At 37.1% G+C, this 18,891-nt stretch overlaps 2 protein-coding genes across 6 annotated transcripts in view; one reads left to right on the top strand and one right to left on the bottom strand.

Annotated features, from left to right (window-relative positions):
* Window positions 1-6,987, bottom strand: part of foxp3a (forkhead box P3a) — a 17,215-nt gene extending 10,228 nt beyond the window's left edge. The window contains exons 1-3 of one of the 4 annotated variants that reach the window (XM_039678523.2): window positions 6,855-6,987; window positions 3,914-3,995; window positions 1,140-1,244 (exon numbers count right to left, since the gene is read on the bottom strand). The gene's annotated coding sequence lies outside the window, so the exon portion shown is untranslated. The other 3 variants (XM_039678530.2, XM_039678515.2, XM_039678542.2) reach the window with 3 other exon arrangements.
* Window positions 6,179-18,891, top strand: ppp1r3f (protein phosphatase 1, regulatory subunit 3F). Of its 2 annotated transcripts, none has more exons than XM_039678478.2 (4): window positions 6,179-7,321; window positions 11,122-11,162; window positions 11,282-11,367; window positions 15,161-18,891. In XM_039678478.2, exons 1-4 carry the CDS (start codon window positions 6,483-6,485, stop codon window positions 16,487-16,489), a joined length of 2,295 nt encoding a protein of 764 aa, XP_039534412.2. In that variant the 5' UTR covers window positions 6,179-6,482; the 3' UTR covers window positions 16,490-18,891. The 2 variants fall into 2 exon arrangements, with proteins under 2 accessions (XP_039534412.2, XP_039534403.2); XM_039678469.2 differs by having other exon boundaries at window positions 11,279-11,367.

Genomic DNA, 18,891 nt, shown 5'->3' with positions numbered 1-18,891 from the left:
CATGAAATCTAATAAAAAAAAAAATATTACAGATATGGAACAGAGAGCAGGCCTAAATTCTCTCCATTTCGTTCTGACTCACTTTTTTTCCACTGTATACCCACTCACTTGCTATAGCGTGTTGCTTTTCTCTTAACACACATGCATCAAAGACCAATATATTTGGGGCATGTACTGTACATTCAAGAAACAAACAAATGATAGTGTTGAATACTTGGACACCATTCTCCACCCAGTTCCACCATCTTGGCTTATTGTTTTTGTAGGTAATAATTAATTGAGGTTAAAGTGGCATCTGTTGCATGACCTGTGGAAATTGCTGAAGATATGCAAGTTAAAGCATTAAGAAGTTTTAGATTTATAAGGGGGTTAGATTTCCATGCTTTTAAAAAATGACTAACCAGCATCATTATGAATGTCTCCACATTAGTCTATTTTATAGGAATGCATATACAGCCATTTATCATTTCTTATTTTGAAATACGTATCTGCCATTTATTTGTTATTAGCCATAACAGGAAAATAAATATTGTCTCATCAAATGCAGGCCCTATCAAAATAATTGCATCGTTTCTAATCTAAGTTGCACATTTGAACATATTTTCCAACATTAAATGTGGTTATCCAGTCACTATCATACAATTATTTTATCATGCTAACTAATGCAATCACTCTTAAAAAATAAAAGGTTCAAGCAAAGAAAGATTACTTAACCTGATGTCAAAGCAGAACCTTTTCAATTTCCACGAAAAAAGTGTTTGTTAGTTGTTTCTGACCATGATGCACTAATGCATTAAAGATCCCAGAAACCAAAATACTGATCTGTAGAACTAAAAGTACCATATAGCTCAACTCAGAAAAAATTGAAGAACAATTACTTTTAGGAGTAGTTGACACAACTACGTAATTTCTTGATTAAAAACTCTTTAAAAGACAAAAAAAAAAGCAATTTTGAGTTAAAAAAAGGTCCTAATGTATAGCTCTCAGGTACACAAGAAGTGTATTTTTAGAGTTTTGTAACTTACCCTTTTTATCTGTTGGCTGAGGGATCCTATGATTTCATTTGCAGAAGTTTAGCTAACACATGATGGAATTACTATCATAACTGCAGTATCTCTTTAGAAGAAAGGATGTTTTACCTCCCACACCTTTTTCTTTGTCTGTCGCGCTTTTCCTTGAGACTTTCAGTCTGTGTGCTTGTGCGTTTTCCTATACGTTCTCCTCAGCAAATGGTTGTGGTGCCTCTGAACAGGAAAGAAAAACCAAACACTGAGTTTGTAAAATCCACAGACCTCATCTGCATCTGCACTTTAGGAAAGGAAAGCACACCATTTGGTTGCGCGTCTCTTTTTCCTATGCTGAGCAGTGTTAGTTTGTCAGGTTAAACAAAAAACTACAGCATAATGCAGTGTTGTCTGTAAACCGTATGTAAATTGTCACACCACCTTGATTTTCAATGCTATTTTATGTGTAACATGAAATACAATTAATTCAGTGGTTGGTTTGAGAAGTGTGTGATTATTTTAACCAATCAGAGGGCAAAAGAATCTAGCTTTGAAACATCTAATGATTATTAAAACACTTGTCTTTCGAACTGAAAGCAGATTTTGAGTGTTAAAAATTGACCAAAATGGATCTAAATTTGATTATGCAATGTGAGATTTTCAATAATCATAATCTAAACAGATTTTAAAAACAGTTTTGAAAAGACATATATTATATTAACATATATATTAATCCATATTTATTCCAAAAAACAAACAAGTAGCTACTTAATATATATTAATCCATATTTATTCCAAAAAACAAACAAGTAGCTACTTAATACAACAAGGTTAAAAGAAGGAAAGTAAAAAAAGAACTCACCTGTTGGTGCGAGTGTTGGATAGATGTGAGTGAGAGAGCAATTATTAGGGCGAATGCTCTGGAAATGTTCGGGTCACCCCTTTTATAATGTTTAGCATGACATTTAGTGGAAATGCCTCACAGGGTGTTGGTGTATGTGTGTGTGTGTGCGTGTGCGCGTAAGTTAATATTGTATATACATGTGTGCATTTACAGAGTACTGCTAGTCAGGCTATCTTGCTCCTGTTCATTTGTTTTTAAATAACTTTGCCCTTTTTACACTATGCAATCCAGAATTAGTTTTTTGATAGACTTCTGTAGTGTGTGCTGAATACAGTGTGCGCCCAGCCACCTTCTTGCTCGTTTTTCAAAGTTCTTCTGAAAATTCTTCAGAAATGATTTGGCATTTGTTGTTTCTGTTTCTTATTTTAGAAATTCTTCATTGCAGCATTTTTCCCCCCTGAGTGTTTACTGAGGGCTTTCATATTGTACATTGTTAGGGGTCACATACTGTATGTGTATTGGTAAGAATTATTAAATCTAAGCCCAAATAAATCTCGAACATCTCTTGGTCCATTTAACCACAAGAAAGCAAAAGATTCAGCCAATTTCATTTTGACAGATATCTGCCTTTCACCTCATTCATGCTGTTTAATTTGGAAACATCCTACTTATCTTATAGCCTAAGATAACGTATTTTCATCGATGATGTTTCAAGTCACATTTAACTAATAAATAAAATTAAAAATTAAATAACAATTCTGCACTGTGCTTAAACCAAATACGGGATATTGCGCCACTTTCAAATGAAAACCAGGTGTAGTCCATTCCGGAACACCGGAAAATGAGATTGCATAGAAAATAACCCATTACGTGTTTGGAAAGTCCGTTTGCAGGGTGTGTGACGTTATATTCGTGTTCTGGGGGGAGACCGAACATATGTACATGTACATAGCATGTGTGTCGATTAGAATAACGCAGGAAAAAACATCCTCATCCTGTGGTTGAAAAAGGTTATTGAGTGTTTTTGAACAAATTGTTCTTCAATAATGGCACTCCCAAGCACATACCGTATGTAGACTTGCAAGACTTTTTTTTACAGTCTTTTCTGATAGTACAAAACTATACAACTTAAAAACATTTTTGAAGGTCTCAACAACAGGCACATTCATATTAAAAACACACACTATATAGGGTCAGAATTATACATTTAAAAAACTAAAAATAATTTTTCAATTCATATATAAAACATTTGATAACTGGTCATTCTTTTGGACATGCAGTTTCATGTTCAAAGATTCAAACCATTTATCTTAATATTTTAAACTTATCAGCTCCTATAAATTATTGATTTGGTTGGAGTGTATAAGGTATCAATGCAGAATGATTATGAAAAGACTATTATATATAAAACATTATTTTGTCAATAAATTTTGAAAGTCTTTATCTTCTATGATCGCACCTCGTTCTGCTTTTCTACATTAATTTACAACTTAAAAAAAAAACTATTTCTGCTTGCTGAATTAAACACCATTTGATGTCATATAAACCCTGTCGAGACAAATAATGAAACAAAGCATTCAACCACTTCCAGGTTGGATGTTTTGCATTATTATTTAACTCTATGTGGCTTATACAACATCATCATGTTTCATACCATATCTTATTCCTAGTCTTCATTCAAGTTTTGTGTCAGCAAATGAAAAAGAAAAACATTTGGTGGGCAAAGAACCAACTGGTTAACAATATAAAAAAAGATTGAAGATTAAAGAAAGGGGTCATATGCTTGAGGTGTCTTTAAGCAGGTGTAATCTTAACACAGGGTTAGTCGTAAAAACACAAGTCACTGGAGTACATACCCACTTTGTTCCTGATGTCACTCAAGAGTATCGAGACATAAGCTGTAAGTGATTTTTGAACCAAGTCTGCATAGTTGTTTATTTATATATTTTAATCATAGAAATTGTGTTTGTAGGGAAATATGGGGATGCATTTAAATCATAATTGCATTATCATAATAATCATAAACATAACAATATTATTTCTTATCCTCGTTCAACAACAATACCTGAAAGAAGTGGGGAGAGTTGTAACAAAACCGATCCCCATTGAAGACTTTTTTTCCCTATTTTCTTGATGTTTCAGCATGCCTAGACAGTAGAAAAAAGGAAGATGTTTCAGAATACAATTTGAAAAAAGCTGTCAGCACAGTCAAAATGCAGCACAAAGCATCTCTTTTTAAGACAGACAATGTAAGTTTTAAAGCAAATGAAAAGCAGACAATGTCAGGTGGTCTTGACTATGAGTTATTAGATGCAGGCAGCATCCATGAACTATGGAGTTATTTTAAACATACAAATAACAACTTCAATATTAAAACGATTAAAACGAGGCAAACTGTATAATGTTTGTTCGATTTTTGCTGTCATTCTTCTCTGCCTTAATGCAAAAGACACCAATAATGTAATACTTACTAATTAGGTAGGTTGCAAAAATGGAATTATTTTTATTAAACATCTATTCTTGAAGTCTGCTTTATAATCTTAAGGTTTTGTCATATTTATAATCGTATCTGATCTTTGTAGCTGACAAGCAGATATCTTGTGTTAAAATATAAGAATTCAAGGACTAAATGTTATTCATGGTTAGACGAAAAGGGTTTACGTCCATCCCCGGACTATATGAACAGCAAGCCAAAGCTCTAATGCTGAACCTGTTGCACATATTGATTTCACTATGTTAAGCAAGACTGATTGCTCCATCTAGGGGTTAAAATAGCTTACCAATCAATATCTTTAAACAGCAATGGCCCGTAATCGAATATGCCAGCTATTCTTTGTCACCATTAGATTTCATTATCTTAGTGATTATTCTATTTTTTTTTATGGAGCAGTTGCATATGACTGGATTTTGTGATCAAAAAGTTTGTCTGTATAATCTGTGCAGTCAGTGTAGGCAAGCTAATGGACTTCTGTGCTTTAATATTAATTTTTATTAATGAGGAATCAAAATGCTTTTTTAACCATCATAACGGCTTGTCTTGATTCAATTTTGTTTGCACTTATCCCTTTTATGACGTCATGCCCAGCCTAGTGCTGGTGGAAGGGAGGGGGCATGCTTAAAACCACTATAAAACGTACCAACTTTTCATATTATATGTAGGATTTTGGTATAAAAAAAAACATAAAAACAATTGTGGGCGGTTCGGTTCCTATCTTTATATAAGCACATTCCATTATCTCCATGAAAAATTTTACCTGCAATTTACACTTTAACCACATATTTAAACGTAACTTAAACTGCACAACATTAGGACACTGACTAATATTAATTGGTAAATTATTCCAGTTATTAATAGCTCTTAGAAAAATCTGCAGTCAAAGCTCTTGTTTTCTAATATTTAATGTATGTGAAAAAAACAAATGAGGGTGAAAGATTACTAACAATTTTGTACGTTAAAAAAACTGTTATAAAACAAAATAAAACTGTCAAAATTTAAAAATTGTGATTTTGAATAATAAAACAATGATATCTATTAGGTTTCTTGTCAAATCCTTTTAAAGCACTTTTATATAAAGTATATAAAGGTCTAAGAGCAGATTTTACTGCTTGTGATACAGTAATAAAAGGGAGGGGGGAAATCAAAGAATGCAAATAAATTCTTGCAGCTTTCATTGAAAGTTGACTCAGTAAAGGTTTAAAATTTATAAGTTGAGTTGTCCCTGCGCACACTATTTTTTTAAATTATGCTTTTCAAATGTTAAATGAATGTCTAAGATAACTCCAAGATATCAAAATCTGGCACATTTTGTAATGTTTCACCATTATATCTGGAAGGATCTCCTTTTTAATTTTAAAATATATACAGGCAGTTTTCTGAACATTTAAAGTTAGACAACACTGCCAGTCTTTTGACAGAATTTACTATGGAAGTCAATGGAGTCCATGGCTGTTTGGTTGCCCACATTCTTCGAAATATCCTTCTTTTCTGTTCAATATGAAAGAAAGAAAAACTCATACTGTACAAGTTCGGAACAACTTGAAGTAAATAACGACAAAATTTCCATTTTTGGGTGAACTATCCCCTTAAGTTCTTTGTTATCATTATAATCAACAACAAATTTGAAAAATAAAATGGATGATTATGATAATTTATGATTATCGTCATCATCATTATATCATATGAATTATAATAACAATAACAATGAATATGCATATTAATTGTTATTAGCAGACAATAGTATTTTGCAATATTTATGCTCACAACAAACTACAAGCAAACAAATGAGCGCGTCTGTACATTTGAAAACAGTGTTGGGGGGCGTGTGCGGTTTGGAGCGACCAACAAGAGATGAGGGGAGGGATAATCAACAGAGCCCATCTTCCTCCTCCTGACCTCTGGGAAACGATGGACGTGCCGCTTCATTCTAAATTTAGACACTCATTCGTGTCGGTGCACTATGCTCTCCAAATTGTTGTTCTCGTTTCTGTCAATAGTTTAGGCCTAGTTCGGTCGAAACGAGGTGAGAGACCCTCGCGGATCTCCGTTGACACATGAACGGCAGCTCGGTCTGACGAACGCGCACCATCGCAGTAACGGCACCTTTCATGTTTTACGAGGCTCAGGAACAGACGTAATGGCGCAGGGGAATGATGGTAATTTCCTTACTATCCCCTCACAAGAGGGTCTTTTCAAGACGGTGAAGGTCGAGCGGTCCGAAGACAACAGTAACGATGAAGAAGAGGAAGAAACAGAGGAAGACGTCCGGCTAATACCGAGGTCTTCCCCTGTTCCCAGAAAGCGAGGCTCCTCGATCGCCGATGAAACCGCCGAGTACATGCGAATTCGCCTGGCGTTGCCGGACAGAAGAGTGTCGTTCGTAGACAGCACGGGAGCCGAGCTGTTTGATGTCAGAACGTTTGTTCCGTTTGATTCAGATGAGGAGGACGATGCGAGATGGGAGGAAGAGGAAGCGTGGTACCGAAAAGCCTACCGCGAGCCCACTTACAGAGTTTGGCCAGAGTTCCAGGTGCTCGCCGAAACGGAGCTCTCGCAAGCTGTCCACACCAACAAGCTGGAAGTGGAGAGCGTGACATCTGTGCCTGATGAGCCTTTGGCCTTCGTGGTGATTATTCGTGTGCTCAACATTTCTTTTCACAAATCAGTCTATGTCCGTTCCACGATGGACGGTTGGATCAATCACTATGATTACCCAGGCGAGTATGTCCAGGGCTCCAACGACATAGAAACGGACAAGTTCTCCGTGAAGCTGTCTTTCGCATCACCGTACCTGTTCAACGGAGCGCGTATTGATTTTGTAGTACGTTATGAGACGTCCGATGGAGAGTTTTGGGCGAACAACTCTGGCAGGAATTATTCGGTAACTCTCCTACAGTCATATGAAGACGAAACAGCCCAGACCACCACAGAGGAGAAAACTGAGTTGAAAGGAATCCTGAAACCTCCCAGGTACCGGTAAGTGGGCGTCAATGAATGGACTTGTGTGACAAAGGTAAACTCTCACTCTGCTGTTGTTAAAATCTCTGTTTAGCCAGCAGTCAGGAGTAACGTTAACCTATAAGTTACCTTCTAACAACAAGAAGGAATATTCCTTTTCCGCGCAATTTACCTTTCAAACAAAACAATAAAATATAATTGTTCAGTAAAAAGATTTTGTCCGTCAACGGAAAGTGCGCAACAGTCGGGTTTCGGAGGAAAAAACTCATTCGTTACATTTATTGCTCTGTATGCTAATGAGGGGGCTTGTTTTACCTCAGACATAGCAATCGAGGCTCGAGCTCAGAGTGGCAGTGCTGAAGCTTTGAGGGCACAGTGACACCTTGTGGTGAGACCAAACACTACGCAAGAGGTTTGTGGGCGTGACATGACGGGTGTCACAGGAAATAAATGAGATGGGCAATGTGGACAAAATCTTATATCACGATTTATTTTACTTGGCTATATAGGTTTAGGCCTACCATACATAAGTGACATTTCCGCTATAAATTAATTTCCTGGGGCATTTTTAAAAACTTTATTAAATAGTAGGCTATATGCGTCATAATGTGGGCTATAAGTTCTTAAGTTTAACTGGTCAATTTAGTTAATAAGGCACTACTATAGGGCTGTTACTAGGCAAATAAAATCAGTTTCAAGATTTTGGTGTTTGCCGAGCAGTGGTTTCGGTGGCTCGCCAATGTATTGGATTTCTCCAATACATAAAATAAGTAAGCTTGACCAGTTCTCGTGGGGAGAAGAATTTATAGCAGTCCTTCAGCAGTGATGTTATCATGTCACCCTTCAACAATCTTAACCCAAAGAAGAATAGAAACCTGTTAGGACCTCCCACAGGAGATGCTAATCCACTCTGAGCAATGCTGATTCTTTGTCATTCACACCAATCAGTTTCTGTGGGCCATACATCTGAATGGGCCATTTGGCAGACACACCTTAGCAGAAACAGACAGAGTGATTACATCTAAAGCATGGTTGATTAAATCTAAGGTAGAGTGACAATGTTAATGAATCTGATGATTGAAAATACAATTTATCACACTGCAGATGTGGGACGTGCAGACGCTGACTCTGAATGGCATTAGATATTATTTACACAGACTGTTAATGCAGAGAGGAGCCATGGATGCATTTACACTGCAATTACGATAGCTTTGATAATGTGATGAGATTCATTTTTTATGTAACATTTTGGAAATATGAAATGATAGAATCAATGAAATTATACGTTTAAAGCCACACTGTGGAACTTTCCAACCTTTATAATATATTACCAAAACCCATTGAGATGGTACATCGACTTACAATAGGTTGAATGACATGTCTGCCGTAGCCTGAAGGTGTCTGTATCGCTTTTACTATCACTTTGTAACTTCAGGTTTTGGGTAGGAACCCGAGCGCAAAAAGAACTACAAAATTAGCTTTTAGATTTGAATGTCGCCAAGCAAAGGGCAGAATAAAATCTTGTCTGGAACACCATGTATAAGTGGAGCGGATATATTTAGACAATCACTCATTTCTGTGATCCCTCCGCTACAGCTCCAATCCAAGTTTTGCATTCCCCACTCCCTGCTTACCTGTGTGAGAGAAACCATGCTCTGAGAGATACTGGAGCGAGAGAGTGCATTACTCTGTGCCTTTCAAAAAAGCAATGCCAAATAAAAAAATACTATAATATGATGCTCTAAGCCACCCCGGGCCCTAGTATCAAGTGAAGCAGCATCAATGAAGCTTATGACTGGCAGTGTCGTTTATAACTTTAGATTCACATTAGAGCCCGACCGATAAAGGATTTTGAAGGCCGATACAAATATTTTTGGGTTTTAAAATCTGATATTCCGATATATCGGCCGATATTTTATTTATTTTTTATTTTTTTTAACTGGACATTATAGTCATACATTTTGTCCTGCTTATTTAAATTAAGAGAACTGATGGGGATGTTCTTTTAATTGTTATTCAAGCAATGTATGTATCGTGCCCAACTCAACGAATGTTGCCAACAGGAACGATGTAGAGTGCCCTCTGGTGGACAAACTATACAACTCCAACACTCATGACATGGTTCAAGCGTGTTTCGTCCGTTTTTATTTTATTTTTGAAATATTCATTTATCGGCCATTATAACTGCCGATACCGATAGTTTGGAAAATGCTTAATATCGGCCGATAATATCGGTCTGGCTCTAATTCGCATTAATGATTTAATGATTCTGCATTCATATTTAAAACAAAAATTAGTGAGGTTGTTACTGAAACTTTAAGTTGCATAATTGCTGCATAATTCTCTCGATCCGTGTTCTATTTACATGCAGCCTTTGCAGTGTATGAATATTGGAATTATTCAATATCTTGATCATATGTTTACTTTAAAAAATCCTGGTGCTAAAGATGGAACAACATGGATTAATAACGTCATCTTGGATTATACTGGGCCTATGTTATACAGCATCTGTATATTGTGTGAGTTTTGGGGTTGCAGTCTCCCCACCCCCTCCCTCCCTCCCTTTTGAGAATGGCAGCCATTCAAGGGTGTGTGAGGAGGAGGGCGGATGAAAATAGGACAAGACAGGTGTCGCTTTCAGCTCTAGTGCACTGAGACCTTACCTCTGACTTTTCTGTGGGGGTTGCACAGTAGAGACACAACAAACCAACAAAAGCAGACACAAACCTACGCCTGTTCCCTCAGTATGCTTGGAGACAATCTTTTTACCCATTATTTTCACTTTCACATTCTGTCTGGGATGGGATACACACAACAACAAAGAAAGTTTGAGGGGAAAAAAGACTGAACCCAGATGAAAACTTTTTTAGACACAACAATGTCATGGAACTCCTGATTTGTCAAGTGATAAAAGTCAGAAGATGAGTTTCGACCTTACGTTCCAAGCAGACTCGCATGTCTTGCTCACAACCTTTCCTCAAATGTCAAGTCTTGTTTCTATTACATTGCTCAAACATGCTACAAATAGAAGGTCATAGAAGAGGATGCCAATTGTACCACTTCACGCAACGCAACATCATGAAGTGGAAAAGTTTTACAAAGTCACATGCCCAGAACATCTGACCAGGATGCTCTGCAAAAATGTTGGTAACATGCAAGAACGCATGTGTAATATTTGGACAGGTCCTTATCCCATCATAGGATCTATCATGGGGTTTAAGGGGGAGTGTGGACTAGACAGTCTTCACCCACATCTCTGAAAAGATATCTCAATAGCTCTGGAGGCGGTCCGATGTTACCATAGTAACAAATGTCACAGAGGTCACAGTTATTTTCCATTTAATGGAGAAGTCAAGAATAACTCTGGCCAATGGAGTATGCTTGTGCTTTAAAAGGGATAGTTCAACAAAACAAAAAAAGAAAAAAATCGTTATTAACTCACCTTCATGTAGTTCCACACGTGTATGACTTTCTGTCTTCTGTGGAACACAAAATAAAATATATTAAATAATTTTGGTAACCAAACAGTTTTAGTTGCCATTGATTGGGCAAAAAACAGACGTTTCAATTTTGATGTTTCACAGAAAAAAATTCAGGTTTAGAACGACAAATTCAGAACGACATGAAGGTGACAGTTTTAATTTTTTGGATGAACAATTCCTTTAAATATCTAACATTCTATAATTAACAATTAATAGTCTTGTATATATAATAATTGTAACTGATTAAATTCTATACTTTTCAAATATTAACTGTTTATCAATGTGTGCTGCTGAAGAATGATTGTTTTGGTGTGTATGTGTGTGTCTTCCTTTTAGAGCTGACATTGGTTACAAGGACTCTGATGACGGAAGAGATGGTATGTTTTAAGTGTCATAATGTGATCCACTAGCTTTTTTATCTTGAGATAAATAAAACAAACAAATGTCAGGTTCGTCGTTTTATGCTTCTGATTCCTCAGTTGTTATTTTTCAGCAGATCTGAGCAGCACTGAGTGTGAAGAAGCAGATAATCAAGCCTCTTTTGCACAGCCGCCTATTGTCCAGCCAGATATCGACATCGAGGTGAGTGAAGTTTGCTTTATTATCACCCGTTCTGAGTTCTGCTTGGATAGCAGGTGGAAAAAGACATGGTGTATTACAAACATACCAAAAAAAAAAGTTTAAACAAAACATTGTTTCCCCTTCTGTCTCTAACCTTTACCAGATTTCCATGACGGTTTTCATATGTGGTGTAGCAGCCTTTTTTCGACATTTTTTTTGTTGCGGTCTGTCGGAAAACTCATTGACCTCTATGCTGTCTAGACTCGCTTACAGTGAGTCTTTGCAGGGCTCAACGATAAGGATTTTTTTCTACTAGCCCAGTTGGGTCAGTGGCTCAAATTTTTACCAAAAGTTTCACTGACCCCTCCACAGAAAAAGTAATAAAATAAATAAAATAGGCCTAATTGTATTCGTTGTTTTTGACCCATGTAACCAAGAACTACTAGCCATACTCTTATAAGGCTCAATCCCAATTCACCCCTTGCTTTCAAGTGTACTACTTGGTCTTTAAAACAGAGTTACAAAGGCCATGGGGTTGAAATATTCCCCTACGAAATGGAACAACCCTTCATGAACCCGATATGTCATCAGTCGGCGGCGATCATGGCTCTGCCGAGTTTTTTACAGGATTTCTCCATCGACTGACAAACAGCACAGCTGCTCTTATCTTTGAGGAAACATGATTATTATAACATTCCTTCCTCGAAATGTATGTCTTTTCTGATTCGGGAAGGTCATTTATTATACAATTTCTTAATTTAAATGACTTTAGTGTTATTATAAGAGTAAATAAAGTGCATGGTGGTGTTATCTGGCGCTAAATTTAAATGTTTAGCCCTCCGTTTGGAGTGTGCGTCTGAAAAATCGCCTTATCCCTCGATCTCAACAAGAATCGGGACTCTCTACCCCTAGACGTGAACGCTCAAAACGGAGGGATAGGGCCAAGGGGTGAATTGGGATTGAGCCTAATTTTCAAATATTTTTAAAGTGTACAATCAGTTATAAAATAATGATTATGCAGCTTCTAATCAGCAATGCAACTTAAAATAACAAATAATCAAATGATGAGCAGTAGTACCAATAAATACAATAGAACAAACATACAAATTCAGGTTAGTCTAACTGTTTTTCAGGTACCGTAATTGAATAAAGTAATCAAATATAAAATAACATGCCATAGTCTGTGTAAATTAAATATAGGTTAATCCTTATTAAAGTTACTAAGGTTATTCAGTCAAGGATAGTGACTGTTTTTTTCTTCGTAGTCCTTTGTTGTTCGATTAATATTAAAAAAACCCAGACTGTAGCAGGTTTTTAGGCTGCTGTCACAAGACCGGAGGCTCCTATATACTGTTACACATGCTTTTTCTCAATTGTTTGCATTATATTGAATAGGCATATTGACAATTCATTTTTGAGAAAATGAAAAAGGGAAAGAGAACTCATTTCTGTCTGTCACTATTGCAGCAGATGCAAAGCTGTAGTGTTTCAGAGCAATTTAGACTAAAGATAAATCAAGAATCTTGATATAAACTAAGTTGTCTTTTTAATAATAGCTAAAATACTGATAATGTCGGTTTTCATCATACCTGCTTACTCACACAATTCAATTCGCTTGTTAAAAAATCACACCGACATTTCACTGTCCCAATAATCACTTGCTTGTGTCTATTTGTAGTGTGTTGATTCGCAGCTGTTTCTGAGTAACTGAATCTGGTATTTATAACAATAGCATACTGTAGCATCACCATCTCGGTTTCTGGTCTGTGGGCAACCCATTACAATAAATAGACAGACACATTATTATTTCTTTACCCGAGATCTTAAGGGATAGTTTGCACAAAATTTTGCATTCTGTCGTCATTTGGCATCCCTAACCTGCATGACTTTCTTTCTTCTACTGAACACAACAAAAATGTTGTTGAAAAATGAATTGAGAAACACTGATAAATTATAAAAAGAAAACAAAATTTTCAACAGAAGAAAGAAAGCCATACAGGTTTGGTATGATGTGAGGGTGAGTAAATGAAGACAGACTTTTTTGTATAAACTATCCCTTTAATTGTGAACTACTGTTAAAATATATAAAAAATTGATTTTAAAATCTATTTAAGTGTATTTTCTTTCATAAATGTATCATGCTGACAATGTAATTTTTGTCAATTAGCTATTATTATTATTTAACCTATTCTCCAGCAAATATTAGATATGTTTTTGTTGACATTGTTATTCTTTTCATCTGTCCACCTGAACAGCTCATTGAAGCTTCAGCATCAACTTAGGTAATGTGAATGTGACTTGCTAATTTAACGCCTTGCTAATGTCACCCATTCATTGTGTTGCATGTAAGGTGCATCCTGTATCGTGACTCATTATACATGAAATCTAGATCAACTATGTAGAAGGTATTTGTTCCCTATCGAGAACGGTCACTTCATATTGCGTAGCTAAATATTGAATTGGCCACACTATACGAAGTGACCGTTCACAAAAGGGACGTACTCGGTTACTAACGTAACCTTGGTTCCCTGAGAGTAAGGAAACGAGTATTGCCTGACGCACTATTGCAATCTGGCAGGATCTGTCGCTTCAGTCGATTTAAACCTGGTATTTTGGCCGAAATGAGCAATATTCATAGGCCAACGCCCATTTAGGCGCGCTCTGACGTACTCAGCGCCAAGACAGTTGATTGATCACGCGTTCAGAGACGCTCGGCCATTGGACTAAAGTCCTTTTCTCTCAGGGAACCGAGGTTACGTTAGTTACCGAGTATGTTTTCAGTTTTAAAAAACAATAAGCTTAGTTTATACTACATATGTTAATTTATATAATCATTTTACTCAGGTAGTGTAATCTAAATTGAAATTCCTGATATTTTCCACATGGGAATATCTTATAAACATTGGGGGGCTCCTGGGCTGTTTTCTCATTGATCATTTTGGCTGGGAGTCTTTGGAATGAAAAAACCTTGCCTAACTGAAGTAAACACAAAACTACCACAAAAAACTGTGAAAAATAACCAGTATAAATTGTATTGCTTTAATTCTGTGTATGTTCTATGTAAATATTGTCAGTATTGTTGCATGTTTGCCATGTAAGTTTAAACAGACTAAATTTATAGAGCTAAACAACAATCTTGCATTATCTGCATCACCTTGATCATTTTTTGTTTTGTAATTTTTTTGTAATTTTGTCTCAAACATTCAGAACAGTCTTTTGAAGGTTTTGTTTTCACTGGTGCAATGTTCCCTTTTTGGCATGATTTTTTGTGAAAAAGGCTAAGGGGAACTGGCACAAGGTTCATGCTAACACAAATCACTTTCCCATTTGCACTTAGCATTTTAGAGTTTTAACCTTTTCTCTTTTTTTGTCAAAATCTGTAAAAACTGTGATAGACATCTCCATATTCATTTAAATTGTCTCTTTTTTTTAATAAAATTATCCTTTTTTACTTTTTTTTTTACCAGTTAATGATCAACAAACTGATATGGTTTGAAACAACAGCATGCATTAAACAGATGAAAACAATACTAATATTAGTAGTGCTGGTGTCAATAATAATGATAATAATATGCATTAGCAAATTAGTTTACTGTTGACTATCCAACTACTTGCAATCAAAAAAATGATTTCTAATTTCTCTAGCAATTACATTTAAAGTGCCATTCATCCTACACTTTTTGTTAGTCTGTAAAAATTCTAATTCATAATTGCAAACAAATGTTTAATGCCTACAACTTACATTCTTGCTTAAAAGTTCATAAATTATTTGAAATGGCTTTTTTTTTTTTTTTGCTTTTCCACTCTTTTGTAGACTGCCAAAAATTTGTCCAGTTCTCCAGAGTCCACCCGGATTTTCTCCAAGACTGGATGTTCTCTATTCCCTTCAGATACTCCCTTCGGAGAACAACTTCCACTCGAGTCAATGTCATCCAGTAATTCACCACAAACAGAAGAGTCTGGACTTCAGCCATTAATTCTATCCATCCCCCAATCACAATCAACCCAGCGGTCCTCTGAGGCACTAGATCAAGTCTATAATGTTGTCCCATCCATGTCCTTTTCACTTCCTGCAGTTCTCATCCAGTGCTATGATGATCCAGAAACAACCAATGATGAATTTAAGGATTCCAATCAACCAAATCAATCCCTTCATCCACAGACGGATGATTTCCAGCATGAGATCTTTGTGCAAGTGCCTTTCGAGTTTGGCCAACCATCACTAGCTGGGATTCCAGATACGCCACATATCCAGGAAGAAGGTATGAAGGACGTTAAGGAAAAGGAAGATATTGAGGAAAATGAGGGTACATTGGAAGACATGATAGAAGAATCAAGTCATAATATAGAAGAATATAAAACAGGAACTAACTTCCACATGTTGGAAGAAGCCGAGCAGCCTCCTTCGCCAACTGAAGGTATGGCGAAGCTAAGTCTGTCAAAATTACACTACACTCTGAAGGAAGGAATTCAAGAACAGAAAGTAGAGCTTGTCTCTATATTTCGAGTCGAGACCACCAAGGCGGTTGAGGTGGAAAGCACCAAGACGGATGACGAGGAAACAGATGTTTTAGTGGCTTCCTGTTTGTCTCCCTCTCATTTAGGTCCCACAAGACGGAACAGAGAAACCCAAAGTTTACTCATCCAAAAAATGTCTGATAAACTAGCAATCGTGCAACCTCAGCAAGAAGAAGTATTTATTTTGTATCCATGTGTTATCGACGCGACCCTCCATGAGGATTTAAAACTTGACGACCAAACAATTTCCATGTGTACTTCAGAACATCCAACAAGCAAACAAGAAAAGCCAAAACTGGTCAGCGTTTCTGAAACATCACCAACAGACTATGATCTTAAACCTTCAACTGTTCACTCTTCAGCAGAAGATGATTTAACTTGTCGGGGTGATGAACCTTCCACTGCTCCACATCAGACATGTAAAAACTCTGAAACCCAGCACGCACTGCCAAGAACCGGTTCTGAACTGTCTCAAATATCAAAGGATCAGACTGAAGTTACTTTGGACACGTGTCTTATGGCCTCTGTGACCTTCTTCAGTGCTGTTATCTGCCTGGCTGTTGGGATTCGAGAGCCTAGTGTTTTTCTGTATGTGGGATTATTCCTGCTATCCTTCTGGTTTTAATTTCTGTGCCAGTTTTCTTTCCCCTTCCATCCGCTTCTCTCAAAAAGCCTTAAGTCTTTACCTTCTTCCTTCCTCCCCAGTGCCTTGAGAAATTCCAAAGAGAAAAGAAAGAAAAAAAGAACCATTATTATGCTGTTATATTTGTGTTTATGTGGTTGTTGTAAGTAGAGTGAGAATTGGTTAATTTCTGCTTGATGTATTGAGTATCATTCAGACTTAATAGTATACAATCTGCAGTGGTTAATATACAATCGGAAATAATAGTTTGAGCAAGCAGTGTGTATTTTAGCTGAATTACGTCATACATGATTGGTCATTGGAAATGTGGCTCAGCTCATTGATTCATACACTAAATGTGTCTTTTTTTTGTTAGTTTCTCTACATATAATAGCAACCGGCCCCCTAAAGACTGCATTTGGTCATTTTTTATACAAACTTGGAGTTATTTGTGAGTGGGATGGCTTAAAGGAGCATTTCACCCATTGCAACATTAATCTTTATTGAAAGTGGATCATATATGTAGTCGAAATGTAAAATCATTTTTTAATTTGGTGCCCTCTTGACTGAGAAAAGACAGAAAATAACCAAGGGGCGCCTTTGTGTTAAAAAACTACAGTTCCCAGAATTCCCCAACATTGCACAGCTCCGCAAGACACACCCACTAACCCACCCACCGGAACAGCGCAAACAGAGACGCAAACACACTCTTCCGTCTACAACGCTAACATTAGCTGTTACCAGAGTAAGAGTTTGAAATTCATTTCAAACAAAATGTCTAGTTAGTTGGCTGTGGCGAACAGGACGATCGAGGGCGAGGGATGTAAGAGGACGGCGCGCTGCGCGAGGCCGGTGGCGTGAGTGATAATGAAAGACGCGCCGGTGCGTCTCTCACGAAGGAGCGAATGCATAAAATGGGGAGCGACGACGGCAGATCGAGAGAGAAACGGGCCTGATTTTATGTTTTGTTTTTGTTGTGTGTAACGCTGGCTTACTTTCGTTTTTTATTTGTTCATTTTACTATTAAAATGTTTAAATGTTCGCCGGTTCATGCCTCTTTCTTCCCACAACATTAAACCCCGTTCACGTTACATTTGTAAACACATTAACTTTAGTGAATTACTCCGCGTTTGTATTCATTTCTGTATGGTGATTTACTGCATGATACCTGGATGTTCTGAAGGCGAAACTATCACAACACAAACGTCCGTGTGCTCGTCTGATTCAGAGATTTCCTCCAGGAGAAATTGCCATCGTTGAAATTCTCTGCAGCAGACGGACTCTGTGTCCGTAGGCCGTGACACGCAGCGAGAGTACAGGCAACAGCAGGCCGCCGAGCTCGACCCAGTCCGGGCGTCTCCTGCTCCTCCATCAGCCTCAGCTGCTCTAAACTATACCGCAGCTCGTAAAGATAGCCACGAACATCGGATTCAAGCAGCAGACTTTCAAAAACCCTCTTCTTCCATATCATGTTTAGTTTCTTCCATTATCATAACTTCATATCTCCACGGGGCTTGTTAGCTTAGCTTCCAAACAAGATGGCGGATATTGATTTCAGGTTCTGCAAGTGAAGTCCCACCCACTGATCTGTAATAGGCCTGTGGGTGAGTGGGTGCCACACCCTTGAATAATAATGAGCTAATCATTGTAGTCTGTTGACATTTCAATGAAATGTGACTTCCTGCTTATCGTGACGCAAAATGACGATTTTTACGTCACGATAAGCAGGAAATAAAACACTTAAATCCTTATTTCTCCCATCTCAGGGGAAAATAAGGGAATAAACCATGACCATTCAAAAATATGACTGGGTTTCTAAAGATACAAAGCTTAATGCAAATGGGTGAAGTGACCCTTTAATGGTGAGTAGGTTTGTGTGATAAGAAATGAGGCAAGACTGGACAAATGGTGCAGGGTATTTTAGATAAGAATTATAGGAAAGTTTGAGTTTTAAGTGGTTATATCAGAGGATTTGCTTATTCCACAATGTGTTCTCAGTGAGGAATTGAATTTGTAGATGTCTGTAAATCTAAACAGAGCATCTCGTTATGGAGTATTTTGAGATACTAAGTTTGTATATGTATTCACCTATTGACACTGTGAAATTGTGTTTGATGATATATGTGATCATTTTGTAACCTAGATTACACACTATATATAAGTAAATGTTAAGCTTTAAGAGTATGCAACAATTTTGCACCCATCTGCTTCCTAAAGGGTTAAAAAGCATTTAAAACATTTCCTTTTGCAGTGCTCTTTAGAAGCGTGCCCCAAGCCTCTGATGTCACCCCAAAAGGTCACGCATTGCATTGAAGTCACTGCATCAGGTTACCGGGTGACTAAACACCATTGTAAGTAGAGAAGTTAGAGCTTTTCCTTGAAAAAATCTTACACACTTGGTTCCA

The sequence above is a fragment of the Pimephales promelas genome, chromosome 14 (genome assembly GCF_988280905.1).
Source record: "Pimephales promelas chromosome 14, fPimPro1.hap1.1, whole genome shotgun sequence".
Taxonomy (NCBI): Eukaryota; Metazoa; Chordata; class Actinopteri; order Cypriniformes; family Leuciscidae; genus Pimephales; species Pimephales promelas.
Note: the sequence above shows the minus strand (reverse complement) of the source record. Positions and strands in the feature narration are given on the sequence as shown.